Source organism: Aplidium turbinatum, chromosome 17, assembly GCF_918807975.1.
Source record: "Aplidium turbinatum chromosome 17, kaAplTurb1.1, whole genome shotgun sequence".
Taxonomy (NCBI): domain Eukaryota; kingdom Metazoa; phylum Chordata; class Ascidiacea; order Aplousobranchia; family Polyclinidae; genus Aplidium; species Aplidium turbinatum.
In genome coordinates this window covers 14,296,956-14,313,669 of record NC_137488.1, presented here as the reverse complement: position 1 = coordinate 14,313,669, position 16,714 = coordinate 14,296,956, and the positions used below count along the sequence as shown (strand labels likewise).

The following is a 16,714-nucleotide window of genomic DNA, read 5'->3' as shown; positions in this document are numbered from 1 at the left end:
TGAAGCACAGTATAAAATTTTGAACGCAAGAGACTCTTCTACCACAGCAAAGCAGCTTCGTTACAATGCAAACAACGGACAAACACTACGCAAACATTACAAGCTCTGGTTATTAAAGACTGCAGGAAGCTCTTGTTGCTAGCACCACAACCCGCTGTGCTAATTAGTAATAAGCTACAGACCGAATACTAGTCAAGCAGCCAGTCAGTCATCTTACATAGTAGATTCAACGTCTACATACGTTACATCGATGCAAAAACATATTTTGATATCAGTCATGCATGTTTATTGTGCAGTCAACCACACTATCAATAGCAGCTCACATTGAGCAGGCTCAAGCGGCTCCCATAACGCTTGCATGAGACACTAAAATACAAAAAAGGGGTCCATATAAGCAATTTCTTCAGCATAAGTCTGCTCACTAACCCACATGCTCAACCACTTGGTGCATGATGAAAACAAACTGAAATCATAAAAAGTCGTAAGTTTGCCATTACAAAAACTGGAAACTTTTAACGAAAATGTGCTATAGCAATATTTTACATTAAACATAAGCACACAATTCGAAACAAAGCCTTGCTTTCTCCTTTATGCTTGAGACAATAACATGCATGAGCGCATCAAAGAAACAGGGTGCCGTGTGGTAAGATTTTTAATTTTTCAACACCAGCCTGAAGCCAAGAAGCAGACAATACAGCAACAAACTAACCGCAAGGCAGACTTTGTATAACAAGGTTTATCTTCGCATTCATCATTACAAACCGAGATGACTGACTCATAATATCGAAAGCATTGAAGAGAAAAGTTCATTTTTGTTAGCGTGCACTTGATATTCTTGTGTTCTAATAAGATTGCCATCATTCTTCTTATTTCCCATACAGAAAAATCCGTCATATTGATTTAACGACGTTGAATCAATGTAAAAATGGCGGATTTTGTTGTCTGGGTTATTATTATTTAACATTATTATTCCAAAATCAGCATCAAAATATGTGTCACTTTATCGCAGCTATCGTGGTAGTGAACAAAGTTCAACGCGAAAACAGACGACGAAACCAAACTTCACAAACAAGAACCAAACCGCAAAACAACCAATGAACGTTCGAGCCGCAAACTTAATTTGAGCTATGAGTTTGGAAAAGTTTGCAGTGGACAAAAACCAGGCAAAAACTAATTAGGCTACTGAGTTTGTTCGATGTTCATTCATGTAAGTCGTCTATTACACTTTTCGTTCACAATACAAAGCATTACGACGAAAACAAAGTTAAGAATACTTCTGAGTCTGTAATCAAGGTAAACCAGCCATCTTCACTTGCGAAAGAGCCTCTTGACATATCGATTCAGAGGGTGGCAATTTCAAAATGTTTACCTAACAGATATTTAGGAGAATATTAGAAGGTTTCGTTTATCTACATCGATTTAACGTCGACAATCGCCACATCAAAAAAAAAGCATTAATTTCTTGTTGTTTTGGTCAAATCCATGTGTAGCTGGGAACAGCTTTCAGGACAATTCAGTCAACGGTTTTGAATATGTCTACAATCTACAACGATACACCGCATTAATATAAAAAAAATGCAACATTTTTCTAAAGTTGTCAGTCACTTTCCTTGATCGTACGTCTACCCTAATCTGTCTAAAATCCCAAATAACTTTTGGAAAACGGATTTCGTTATGAATCAACCATTACGTTCTGTATACGCACTACAGACGCCTTTTTATTTGTTTGTGTGAAAATGTGAAAGATAGATGTTCGGTTTCATAGACACCTGTGAAAATTGTCGATAAAAATGTATGTCTATCATCAAGTGGAAAGTTTTATAACTTATGATGCGTTTCATCGTGTCTATCAACCTACAATTTAAAAAAAATTGTCATTTCTCTAGAACTTTGACAACTTGAAGCAAGCAGGAAAATTTGGTCAACTTGGTCACGCTAAAGGTGAAGACCTAAAACTAAAGATATGATGTGATGTTGAATTTAAATTTATTACGAACCAAAAGCCAAACACTCATGCTAAGGCTATGGCCACCATGCAATTTGAATATCCATCAGTAACAGCGTAAAAAGGAAGCAGGCCACATACCAGCCCAGATTACCTGACCAAAAATAAACAAAATCAGACATTTCAATGACAGCGGCTTACCTTGCACTCGTTTGACAAATTTCAAAAAGTGAATTGTTTTTCAAATTATTGTCGATAAATTTGACCTGGTCAAGTGCACCAGAATTTTCCGAACCGTAATTAAAAGTTGATTCAATCATTATTATCTGGTATGCTTTGGTAGAAAAGAACGGCGTCCTGGCCTGATGTGGTCGAATTGGTTTATGACATGCTTTTACAATGGGGCAGCGATACGATTTAGCAAAACTGTCTTTGGAACATCAAACGGTGGGCGTATTTATAATCTGAAAGTCACTGCTCTGATGTAAAGTAAATTAAATGGATGATTTGTTGTGTACACATTGGCGAACGGTTTGGTCAAGAAATCATTTTGATGACGTGGGTTCGATTCCCACCGCTGCCACTATTTTTTTTTCTTCTTTAATTACCAAAGTGAAATAAAACAAAGTAACTTCAGCGGGTTTAACATGATGTATTACATTGTGTATGTAATACATCATGTTAAACCCGCTGAAGTTACTTTGTTTTATTTCTCTATGGTTCAACAAAGCAAACTCTCTACCAAAGCTTTATAATTAGCGAAGTTCAAACCAAGAATTAATTCTCTGCCTGAGTGCTAGAAGGGTCACAAGGACTGTACCAGTCAGCTGGTTCATACAGAAAATTGTCCTTTCTTTGAGATGTTTACCGGCCAGAACATTCCATCTGCTGCAGCGACCTGCAGATTACAAATACGCAAACGGGGAACATCTGTTCAAAAGCCAGAAAGATATTCATTGTTGAGAAGAGGAAATATATACAGTACTACTAATTCACTCAAAATCGAGACAAATCCAACTTTGACCCTTTCGAAGATTTATATGAAGAGGCCGGTTTGTTGCAAAAAATTTCTTGGGTTACAAAGCATATCTATTCTTCTTTAATAAATGCTTCCTTCACCTCGCAAAGGCAGACTTCTGATTCGACAAGCGATAGACACGTGACTTTGGCCACTAAACTTGTCCAAACCGGTCTTCAACATGAAATATACAATGAACAATGAGACCTCTATGTCGGAAATAGAAATGCAGTGTCAATCCTTTACGTCCAAGTTTTAGATTGATTCAACGTTAGCAGCTGTTAATACAAACATCACAGATGTGGTTGTTTGACTGAAAAAGTTCGTATGAAACTCACAGATTCGAACATTAACACTCAGCAAAAAATGACCATCTTCAATTACGCACATCATTCTGCACTTCACAAATTGGGTACGAACTACGAAGTAGAAAGTTTTAAGATGATGCATGAGAAATCATACTTGCTCGAGTACAGTACTGATTACAACATTTTTTTCTACATGATAGAAATTCACTTCTATACTCGAAATCTAGCTGGATTATAGTGTACATAAGGTTTACACAAACCCATGGCTACCTAGAGTTGCGGTCTGATTTGTCACATTTTGCAGATTTTGATTATCACTACTGCTACTGTCTGAAAATTTCTAAAGTTGTTTTACTTTTTGCTGACTCGTAATGATATACAAGCTCTGTGTGGCCTTGGGGAAGCAGTAGAAAATAAGAAAAATTAAGTTGAAAAACGCTCAATCAGACTATTAAAACCCGATTAAACCGACTGAAAATGTTGAAATCAAATTGTGTTTGCTTTTCAACGTCTGATGATACAGGCCATTGTGCCACCTGGAGAAAACAGTAAAGAAGACGATAAAATAGATTGTTACAAAAATTTATTCAGACAGCCCATGCAACAGTAAAACGTCAATATATCTGTGAAGTTTACTTCGCTTTCATGTTATCTTCTGCCAGAAACAAAGAAAGGCGAAACTAAGGTAAAAACTAGAAGATAAATGTCTTTCGATTGGGTTTATTGAACAATAAGCACGTCGACTCAAAAAATCATTTTCGGTTAAGCTCATTCAAGTGGCTGAAACCAAAATCAATATTTTAATAAACATGATGTAGGTTCGCGACATCGCATCTTTTTATTAAGCATTGTTTTGCGTTGACTTTTGTCAAGATATCCTTTGTTTTTGTCCTGCTGAAACTATATGGGGAGAAAACATCCAGAAAACTGAATTTGTTCAATGCCATGTATCAAACTCGTGCATTTGACACAGGTGACGCGATGAGTACTTGGGGTGCATTGCCTTGAAGGAATTCAAGAATTTTGAGTGTGGTATGTTAAATAGGCTAAGAAAGTGTTCAGCACATTTTCATGTGAAATAATGTCACAATGTTCCTGAACCCACTACCAATCCATCTCTTTCCACAAAGTGTTATGTTTAAAACCGTTCCTTCTTTTCCCCACTTGACTCGTTTTTGCTGTTCTTTCAACGTTGCTATGCAAAAAAAAGATCGGTGAAGACTTATCAAAACACGAGTAAAAATCACATCAATGGCCTCGTTTATGCCTACAAAGTTTTTACAAGCTTTAAAATGCGATTAAGTGTTGAATTAGATGTAAGGCGAGATAAAAACAATTATGGCCACTGAATTGTAATTGAAAACCAGCGAGTAGAAAATGAGAACAAAGATTTTGACACAAGAGCCGATGGAAAGAAAGTGAGACAGGCAAACTACCCTACTCGTATATCAATCCACCAATTCACGCTGTCATCCGATCTCAGTTGTTATGTTTTATCGCCTTTAAGCATGTCAATCAGCAAGGTAAACAACCCATGAGAAAAAATGCACGATTGAGTCAATTTTTCGTTTGTAAAATTTCGTCGACATCGCCATAATTAGTTCGCATGCTCGATATAAGCTTTGTTATTAATAAAATGATTTATCATATCGCATGAAGAAACTACTGTACTTCGAGATCAAACGCAAAACTCTTGCATTTTACTGTTTAAAATCGTGTTTTGTGGAACAATTTAACAGGTTTACCGCAACATGTTAGGCTGTTAGACGACAACATATGTTTACCCTGAAGGCTTAATCTACCATCTACATTATTCATACGCTAAGATACTACACAAATGTAATGGCGCCTAGAAAAACATGTGTTACAAAGCTTGTTTTAAAAAAAAAACTAATTTGAATTAAGCAAGATTTTTCAAAAAGTATTTATTAAACTATTTGATATTCTCTTTGATGCTTTAAAAATAATAACAAAATGATATTCGATGAAAAAAAACTTTTCACAAATCGACAACCCCTAGGGTGAATACTGAAAGGTTTGGGTGTCAATCAAGACATAGACGATCGGCCCCAGAGATTCAAACAAAGGTGAGAAATTGACAAAAACAAAACTACCGCAGTCACTTTTCAAGTCAGTCCTTTTCACATTGATTCAAAGTTTGCAGACGTTAAATCGACATGAAAGAGATTGATTTGGCTGAGTTAGGGCGTAACATTGCGAATGATCTAATCATGGCTAATGCCGGAAACCTAAGCGGTTAGATCTTTCGTGTCGCATCGTTCCTTTCGTAGAGAAACTAGCCGCAGAGTCCTTGCAGAAGAAACGGACATAGCAAAAATAGACGTTTTTACATGTTAAGTTAATGTCTTTTAACTTCTGTCGGCGGCCAATAACGTCCGTAAGCACACAAAGGCATATGAGAGTAGGAATGTCAGTAGACGTCTAACATCAACAGATTGCTACCGCAAATACACTTTAGTCATGCTCATAGGTGCCAAGAAATGAACCTCTAAACACTTTCAGAAGATAACAAAAGGTGATATAAAACGGAAATAAAAAAATTTTCAGAACAACGCTAGCAAACTTATTAAACGTCTCATCTACTCTAAACTGATACTAAATATCATGGCCATTAAATAAATTGTGAAAACTTTCTCAAGATCTGGTTTCATTGATAAACGTTTTAAATACTTTCTTTTTTTCTTGGCAATGCAATCCACATTAAAATGACCAATAGTTGGTAAAATTGGGAAAAGACTTGTTGTTGAAAATAATGCCACGCTTTGACAGAACACTTTTGAAATGAACACACCAAAATCTGGGGCCAATTCAACGTAAAACATGTGTATCAGTATAAGAACCCTCTTCAACATTAAAGACAAAGTTGTCTCAAAACAGCTAAATCAATTGCTTGAGTGACCATGTAAGAAGACAAGTAAAGCGATAAGTGGCGACTTGTGTAACTGAATTTCATCCATTTGCTTACAAAACACACACCGCTCGTCGTAAGTGCGGAACGCCAATTTAGCAATTGATGCTAAAACTACACATTTTAGCAGAAGTGGCTCACTTTGCAATGAACACAATCGGTTGTTTTTTTATAAACATCGAAGCCAGGCAATGTGTGGATGATACTAGAACAGCAAGTCTATTGGCGAAGATATAGACTAGATACAAAGTAATATGAATATAAAGTTGAGGAAAATGTTGGAAATTGCTGCAACTTCAATGCTGACATGAACATAACACCCAACAGCACTACAAGCCCTGAAAACTGGTCTAGATAATTGATGGCCTAGTAAAAAAAAATGAAGTCATGCTGCTTTCAAATCAAACGCATAGAACACAGTTTGCAGTTAAGGAAAATTTAGTCACAGTACACATCCGTAAACCTTTGAACAGTAGGCTACACAACTTAGAAAATAAGACAGTTTGAATCAGCTAAAAAATTAAATCTGAACATCAAAACAAAATTTGCAGATATAAGTTAAGGTTAAGCGGAGGTGCTTCACACCACTTAACCTTCCACCAATCCAGCTGAAGGCATAATTTGAAACAATTCGATACAATATAACCCTTTCATAGTAATCACAATACAGCTAATTTTTGTCTGTAGGTAATGATTTTGTGATCTTGACTTAAAAAGTAATAACTTATTGAAAAAACATTCCAGTATATTGTAGTTTTAACATATTTTTAACAAGAAATTCAGATATATATACTTGCTACTACTTAGCAAGTATATATAATATATACTTGCTACTACATATTTCAAACCAATTGCAATGACTTAAAATCAACACTATTGAAAACAGGTTACTCAGGACTGGGACAATTGCTATTCAGGGTTGTAACAAAAAACTTGAGCATAGGTAAATAGTACATGCAGTTATGCAGTATACATAGTATCATACTGTACACACATATCGTAGTAAATAAAACAATGAAAACTATTATATAATATATATATCGCTCACCTAGAACCGAACTATGTTATGTCCATTTTTCAAGTTTTGAGAAAAACAGGAAAATAGATTTTGAATTGGGTTTTTGTAAATTATCTCCCGATATATATGCAATATTTTATACCAGTGTGACTAGTAATATCTTGCTGGTTGTTGGGCATCATTTATGATACTTTTTAACCACTAGGGTGAGCAATATAGTGTTTTTTTTTAAGTATCGGACGGACTTAACATTGTTTGGTTTTGAAAATTCTAACTGGTAATTTCATAAAATAATGGACATAGCATATTTATAAAATCGAATGAAGTATTATAACCACTGTTTTTACATTGAAACAATTTTAGATGGAGCTATAAATTGAGATGGAAGCATCCAGGTAGCAGTTGTAAACTTTTTTACAGTGTAGAACCATGATTTCCTGTTTTGGTACTACACAATCTTTTCACTTGTGTGATATTATGTTCAATTGTTTCTTTGCCATACTCTTACACATCTTCTGCAATAGTGCTATAAAATGTGCCAGGTCTTATTTGGACTTTTGGTACATGGCCTCCACAAAAAACCTAGCTAGTAAATAGCTGAAAGATTTATTGCTCAATGCCGCAATCACGTTTGTTAGATAGAACCATAACTGAGATTTCTGAATATCAAATTTAGCTGCCTAATCACCAACTTTCATCAGACTTTGAAATAATCTCCAACAGCTCAACTAAATTAACATCTGGACATTAAAAAACATCCCAATCATAACACTGTAAGTTATTAAACAACACTGTGTTTACTAAATTAGTTGATCTGACAACCTTAATCATTGTCACAAACCAGTGATGCATTCATGAAACTAGAATTCAAGGAATGGTTAAATAAAATCTCTATGCTAATTTCTAACAGTATCTACAGAACGAACAAACAACATAATGAAATTACAAGGAAAGATAATAACTCTGCAACCTAAATATCAGCAAAATTGATACTTAGTATCTCAGAATTTTCAACAGTTCTTTTGAGTATTGTAGTCAAGATGAGTCCAGCTGAAACAAAAGCAAAACTAGCATTGGTGTTCACTGTTCAGCTACTTCTGGAATGTCTGCATAAAAGTGGTGGTGGTGTGGAGGAATGAGGTTTTTTTGCATAATTTCATCAAATCGGCTTTTTTGTCCTTTTTTACTGCCAGCTGTGATTTGTAACATTTGGGTAGTTCCATAACTAACGGCAATGAAAATTCAGTTGCAAGTCGTCTGCTGCTCTGTCGACTTGATTTTATGAAGTCTATCTCACTGAAAGACGACTCTGAATATTTGTACTTGAAGTATAGCTTGACTGGATTTACCTAGCAAAACTTTAATTGCATAATCTTGGTTCACAGTATTTTTTCACCGTCAGAATCAGTGAGCAAGTCTTTTAGGCGCAGACAGTTAGGCGTTGGACCGTTGGTCAAATAGGCGGCAACACTGGCGTCAGGATATTTAGATGCGGAGCACTGTGGCACCCGTTCATTTACATGCTATTCTTAGAAAAGTCTGCAGATTGTATCAGCTTGGCAGGTAGGGCAATGCTTTTCACACAAAATGTTATATTGAAAAAAAAAATATGTTGTTTTGTTAATGTGCATGCATTTATTTGTGGTTAGTCATGGCTTCAGTGAGTGAAGCTGCTGTATCTGGCAATGCTTTAGTAAAAAATATACCGTAGGCTATATTCAAGCGGGTGGTAGGCTTGAGTGAAGAATAACTTAGTTTTTCGTCAAAACTCCGACTAGGTTTTGCCAAACCTGAGCTGATACAGTCTGCAGACTTTACTAGGAATAGCACCTAAATGAGTGGACGCCACAGTGCTGTGTACCTAAATATCCTGATGCCACAGTGTGCGCACCTATTTGACCGGCGCTTAACTGTCTGCGCCTAAAAGACGTGGACCCCAGAATCAAAAGTTGAGCCTCGAATGATATGTGAGTATTGTGGTGAATCATTCACAAATTTTTTGAAGTCAACAACTTGGCTAAAATCAGTGATTGTCACTATGGTAGGATTGGTTTTAAATGACCCATAGCAACCAGCCTTACACAGCCTGTGTCATCCCTGAGTGACACAATGTCAAAAATGTGCTGAGAATTTATCATCAATACATCAACCAGAAGATCACCTTTTCACAACATGTATTATGTCCAGCATTTTCAATCAGTCAAAAGTAGCAACTAGTTTAAGTCCAACATACTATGTTATGTCCAGACACAGTTAATAGGTTGACATTATGTTAAGTCCAGGGAAGGACATAGCACAGTTCTGTTTGAAAATTTTGAAATTTCTGCTGGACTTAACATAGGCTAAAAGCTAAAATAATTGACATAAGAGAAATCTGAGCATGCCATCAGATAGAGCTATGTCCAAAACCCAAGAAAAGTTGAAAAAGTGATTTTTGCAAAAATTGGACATAACATAGTTCGGTTCTAGGTGAGCGATATTATATAATTAAATCAAATATAGTTATTACTATCTGAAGCCTTTACAAATTGTTTCACCTAACGGATCATCAGAAGGTCTGCAAAAACATGCAAAAAAAGCATCTGATGATCCGTTAGGTGAAACAATTTGTAAAGGCTTCAGATAGTAATAACTATATTTGATTTAATTTGCTCTGCTTTGCTTTTTTGCTTAGCATTGAGCACTTTTTTGTAGTATTGATAGTTTTCATTGTTTTATTATATAATTATTAATTACACTGTTAAATTTTCTAAAAAAAAGCAGAATTTGCTTACTTTTCATATTCTTCATTGTCAATCGCACATTTTGCATCACTGAAACTCTGCCAATTTTTTCCATGTTTGCATGTTGTCAGTATGATGATATCTTCTCCATTATGGATATGATAAAGTGCATTGCGTGTGCTTGAACCAATGCCGTATGTATAGCTAAAGATAAAAGCATTATATACAAGTCTTACAAATTATCAGAAGGACATAGTCAAGTAAGTATTTATATAAAATCAGTCTTTTTTACATAGAGTCCATGTCCGCAGAAATCAAATACAGTAAAAAAAGACAGATTTACTAGCTGGAAATTAATCAAAAATCAATGTTATAGCCTACTGAGTACTGGCCTACCGGTAATTAAAATCTGGCAATAAAAACTCTCAAAGCTCTGATGAGAGCTAATTGCCCAGTTATTCTTGGAGTCATGTAAGTCATAGCAATCCGGACAGAAAGTAAGAATGTAAGCAGCTTCATGACTACTGAAAATAACGGAGTGGCCCATTTTGGTGAGTCCGATTCGGTGAATCCGATTCGGTGAGTCCGATCCCTTAACAGGGGATTTTTTCAATTTTTTTTTTTAAATTATTGGGTACCGTAGCCTAATTATCATTGTCGTTTTAGGGTTAGGGGTTAGAGGTTAGGAACTCACCGAATCGGACTCACCGAATCGAACTCACCGAATAGTAGCAGACCCGAAAATAAAACTGGAACAAATAACATCAGCACATTTAAAAAATTAAAGACAAAAGCAACCTTGCTTTATAATATTAGGTATATACACACTACGGTGCATGTTAATATAAATAACTTACCGCTTTCCTTTAAAACTCAACAAGTATTTCCTTCTTGGTGGAAAATAATTAGATTTAAGCAAACCACCAGGGCCTTGAACATAAGGGTGAGCCTTTCCAAACAAAGGCAATGATATATCAAAACCAGTTCTATAAAATGCATCACTAAAGCTTGCTTTTGCTAAAATTGCTTCTCCTAAGTTGAATCCCACTTCTTCTAGGTACTCTGGCCATGTGCCAGAATATAAATTAAATACAACATGATTTTTTCCATTGTTCCAGAACCTTAAGCGAGAGATTTTAGCTCCAAGGTTATGAATATAGTCATTTGAGAGTGGATCTCTGTCTAAAGTATCATATGATAAAACAAACAAACATGCTTTCTCAGGATTGCTGGTATAATATTTTGACTTGCGAATTGCAGAAAGAATGCTTCCATAATTTTTGGACATTTTTTCACCATTGTTTGGGTAAACGTATATTTTGAACCCTGTTTTGCGGCAAAGTTCAACATCAAAACACGATTCCATTCTACATTTCCGATTTTTATAAACATGTTCTCTGGTTTCACGTTTCACACTTGGACTTTTTATGTTTTCTTCAAGATCACTGTCATCGTAGTCATCACGGTCTGCATAGGACGGCAGTTGTTGTAGCAACTGTTTTGAAATAAATCCATGATGGTCTGACTGGGTATTTTTGCCATCTCTTACAACAAGTATTGACCTGTCATAAAAGCTGAAGAATCTCCATCCAACATTGTAAAGCAGTATCACAAGTAAACATCCTGCTAACAATGCATATCGCTTTGTTGCCTGCATTTATTTGTCGGCGCCCAAGCGCACATGAGCTCAAAAAATACACACAACTCTACTCAGACAAGTTTTATTTTCTGTTTAAAGTTAATTCTTAATGAAGTGGGCTGTAAGAAATGCTGCATAAAAGATTATTGTTTTATCAATTTATAAGTCATTTATGTCAGTTAGTAAGCAATTTATAAAGACCACAAATATCTGTGTAGCATGTAGTAATGAACGGGGGGTAACATTTTGGCCGGATGTTCCAACTAAAGAATTGCAACTCCGGCCAGAGACGAAGCTTCCAGCCTATGGTAATATCTCGGAATGACTCGTTTCAGTGAGTCCGATCCCTATTTGGTGATTCTTTCAACTTTTTTTTAAAAATTACCGGGTACCGTAGCCTAATTATCATTGCCGTTTTAGGGTTAGAGGTTAGGAACTCACCAAATCGGACTCACCGAATCAGACTCACCGAATAGTAGCAGACCCGTAATATCTACTTCATATAATTAATGTTCTAAACGAGCGGTTGTATACCACTCTCACCAAGCACACTAAAGGGTGCTTCATGGCAATGTTTAGGGTCGTTTGAAACAATCCATTGAGGTGCAAACTTTCAAGTAGCCTAGATTTCAAATTTAGTAAAATTTTCTATCCAACCCATATAGAATTGCATTTAAGATATTAAAGATTTTTTATTTACTTCCTTGATCCGGTTTTCATTGTTACATTCCCAACAGTGCCCAATGTTGCATATATATGCAACAAAGATTATTGGGAAGTACATGACTTTGGGAGAGTAGAATGAATATTTGTTAAGAAAATAAAACAAACACAAAATAATTTCAATTTCTGTCTTGTTTGTAGTCTGCTACACTTTTTTAAAACTATTTTATGAAAATTTAGCTTAGTTTCTTAAATCTTGAGCGCTACGAGGTTGACTAATGTTACAGGCAATATCTGTATTGTGTAGCCTTCTCTTGAATTACTGTAGTACCACAATGATACAAAAAATTAGATTTATCCGAGGTCATGAATCTGACTATAGCCACACAACCTGCACAAAGTGCACATATACCTCCAGCTCTTGGCCAGAGCCACTATCACCTAAGCTAAGAGATAGGAATCGAAAAAATTGAGCTCCAAAGCGGGAGTTGAAAAAATGGCTGTAGCCGAAACCGGTACATAATTAAATTCTGATCTGCTTCATAGTTTTCTGTATCAGAGTGTGAATAACTGGATGTTAGGAACCTGCACAACCAAAAGAACTTTTGATAACCAAGTTTCTTTTTTACACTTCATACAAAAAAAGTTAAGACCTGGCTATGTGTAAGTGTAATCACACTAGCACTCGCAACATATATACCTTATGTTTTTAAAAATATCTTAAAAGCTAAAAACTTTGTATGTACAAGAAAATGGTAATGATGAATGCAGCTATCCAAATTTCTCTTTTATCAAGACCACATTCTCAAACATGAAACTCTTTAGGAACATTATGGTGAGAATGCTTGGTCAAGATGAAAACTCAATCAATAAGATAACTCATTATAGTCTGCCCGTTTAAAAGTTTTGCCAGATTAAATTACTTTAAAAGTCTTATAATTAAGAAAAAACATGTAAAAATACTATCCACAAAAATACAGGATAAACTAGATGGCATGTCAAAATAAGTTTATGCCAACCAAAGCAAGATGAGAAGCAAATAAAACTCTTGTCATTTGAGCTTTTGGGTGGAGATGGTCTTTTACCATTCCAAATTTGGAGAGTTACTACACATATAGGCTTTTAGCTCCATTTGCTGGAAGGCACAGGTGTTGATATGGTCTGTAGTTTATTTTTCAGCATCACACTTGTAGAAAAAAGATACTTCCTATTAGTGCTTGATCAAATGGAAGTGCCAAATACAACTTCCATCCAGATAGCAGCACTACAAAAGACTACAGAAAGTAAAGGTAATAACTTCAGCAAGTACACATGTTAAACCATCATGCAGCTCAGAAATAAGGCTACACAACTAGTTGTAAGATATATACCATACTTTAACACAAAAATGAAAGTAAAAAATGTTTTCAAATTTTACCAACAAAAAACAATACAGGCCTATACATGACAATTGACAAGTTGTTTATGATTTGTTTTTTGAAAAAAAAAATTTAGCATACATCGTATATAAGATATTGATATGAATATCAAAGTTGGTTTGCCAATGTCTTGACATCAGCACTAATTTGTTAAATCTACCAGTTAAAGTGTTTGGCCATGTTTATTTCCATTCACTTGTGTTTTGCATCAAACAAAATTACATGATAATCATTGAAAATAAAAATTTATAAAAATATTGCTTGAGGTAGACTGGTAGAGGCTTCAATGTTTCTTTTTTGGATGTTATACCACTTGTAGTAGATGTAGTCTCAAAGTCCACCATTGATAAAACTAAATAAAAATGACTAACTTGACTCTCATTAAACGGATGCAACCTAGTTCGTACCCTGAACAGATTGTACCCTCAGTTCGTACCCTGAAAAGATCAAGAGAAAAAATTTAAAAAAAGCGGAAGTCACTGATCGCAGTTTCCACAAACATTTTAAAATTTTTCCTCTGAAAAGATTGAGAAAAAGAAAGCCGAAGTTGCTGATCGCAGTTTCCGCTAACCCTAACCATAGACTTATCTATGCTCTAACCCTAACCGTCGCTGATCGCAGTTTTTGCAAACATTTTTCTGCACTTTCCGCTAACCCTAACTCTAACCATAGACTAATCTATGCTTTAACCCTAACCCTCGCTGATCGCAGTTTCCGTAAACATTTTTCCGTAGTTTCCGCTAACCCTTACACTAACCTTAGAGTAATTTATGCTCTAACCCTAACCCTCGCTGATCGCAGTTTTTGCAAACATTTTTCCACAGTTTCCGCTTACCCTAACCATTGACTAATCTATGCTCTAACCCTAACCCTCATTGATCGCAGTTTCCGCAAATATTTTTCCGCTAACCCTCGAGTTGTTTGCAGAAACTCCGATCAGCGACTTCGGCTTTGTGCTATTAAACTGCAATCAGCGACTTCAGCTTTTTTAATTTTTCCACTCAATCTTTTCAGGGTACGAACTGAGGGTATGAACTGTTCAGGGTACGAACTAGGTTGCACCCTCATTAAACTAGCTACTTTTCTTAAGATAAGAATGGCATATTATTTGCATAAACACCCTACCGTAAACCTATCTTTTTTGGCTTGCCAATGTTTAACTAAGTTACATGTTCATTGTAAGTATCAACCTAATAACTTTTGGAGTGACGACCGGTTAACCTTTAGGCTGTTACTCAGCCACGTGCTCAGCCAAAGAAAGCTATTTACAGTACATAGCCTACGGTACCTTATCTAATTATCTAGCCTAAGAATAAACAAATATAGGCTATATGTTATTATGTTATAAAAAAATAATGTAGGCTAAAAGCAACATGTCAAATACCGGTAATGGATTTAGTGCAACTTTGTTGAAAAATTTGCAAGATATAGGATACGGTACAGTACTGTACCTTACCTACCGTACGGTATGAGCTTGACCTGATCAGAACTAAGCAATAATTATTATACTTTATTGGATGCAAAACAGCACTTCTCTTTCTAAACTACACTTGGTCATCACTCCGTTGATGATGATGCATGTCTACCCTGGCACATTGCAACTTCAATTTGATTTCTGTTTCATAAGCACATCCTTCTTTTTGTAAACAATAAGCTTGCAAAATTGCTGATTCGCGCACATTTGGGTTATGACCAAAAACATATAAATTATATATTTAAAATTGTAACAATTTAGTAGGATTAAACTAAGTAGAGACAACCAACCATTTGTATCGTACACACGAACCAGCTAACCTAGTTGCGTTTTTATTTTATGAGCTTGCATTGCAGTTTCGATTCAAAAAGATTTCTATGCAGAGCTGCCAGATCAAAGTTTAGTTATTTTGTCATACTGCAGTCATACGGAAAATCTAGAAGACACCTTGAGCCAGGACATGACAGCCCTTTCAGCTTATCTCCAGAACTGGCGACTGAAACTCATCGAAACTAAAACTGTGGCAGCAGCTTTCCACCTACACAATCGGGAAGTTGATCGTGAGCTACATGTTCAAAACAATGGAAAGCCTCAATTCTTTACCAGCCAAGGTATCTTTTAGTTTGTAATTGTGGTTTTGTTTGTTGTCACCACCAAGTGTCGAAACCGCGCCGCTAGATTGATATGGGGTGACAGAAGACAGATCGCTCATACACCTCTACCATTTGGTGTCACTGTGCAAGATACTGACATCACGCGCTGCGCTACTCAAGCGACTGGCAGGCTCAAGCTGAGGGGCGAGGGCTAAACATTGTGTGTAGCAGCCTTGGCTCTTGTATACTCTTCAGCAGAGTAGGCTACTTTGCACCTGTCTGGTGCCGCAGTGCTCACTATAGTCACTGCCATAAACAGCGCCCTACGCACAGTGACCGGCTGCCTGTGTCCCATACCATTGGACAATCTCTCCATTCTCGCTGGCATCCAACCTGCTGAGCTTTGCCGCAAAGAAGCCACTCTGTGTCTCGGTCGAAGGGCAATGGAGCTTAACCATATTCTCCACCACTCCAGCTGTTCAACTTCTGGTCAACGAAGCTGACGATAAGCAAGACATCTCTGCGGCTACTTGGGGGGCCGGACCATAAATGGCATTCTAAATAGAAGTCAAATAGCCTACCATCAGACTCCATTCGTTCATCTCCGGCGCCGACACACGCCCCATCGGCGACACTACAAAGACAGGCTCTAACCGTCTTCGTACGGGCGTCGGGCTTTTCCGCTCAACCATGCCCAATGGGGAATGGCCTCTTCTTGAGAATGTGGTGCCAAGGAACAGACCGCAGACCACATATGTCGGTTTTGAACCTTTGGGCCTACCCTCGAATTGACAAAGCCTTGATAAGTTATTCCCGGTAGTTTCGCATGCTTGTAGAAGCGGTTAATTCCGCAAGGCAAAAGACGCATCATGGGCTATGACGAATTAGTAGAAAGGCACATCACATAGCGGTTAATGTGCCTTTCTCTCCTGCTTTGCCGTTTCATTCTTGTGCATTACGTTTTTCAATTGTGTAGACCAGTTATT

The 16,714-nt window shown here is 36.5% G+C and overlaps 1 protein-coding gene across 1 annotated transcript in view; it reads right to left on the bottom strand.

Annotated features, from left to right (window-relative positions):
• LOC145786088 (exostosin-1-like) overlaps window positions 1-11,598 on the bottom strand; it is a 39,640-nt gene extending 28,042 nt beyond the window's left edge. The window contains exons 1-2 of the mRNA XM_082597732.1: window positions 10,799-11,598; window positions 9,993-10,145 (exon numbers count right to left, since the gene is read on the bottom strand). Of these exons, the coding sequence (XP_082453858.1) occupies window positions 9,993-10,145; window positions 10,799-11,598 (953 nt within the window). The remainder of the gene's footprint in view (window positions 1-9,992; window positions 10,146-10,798) is intronic.
• Window positions 11,599-16,714: the final 5,116 nt, after the last annotated feature.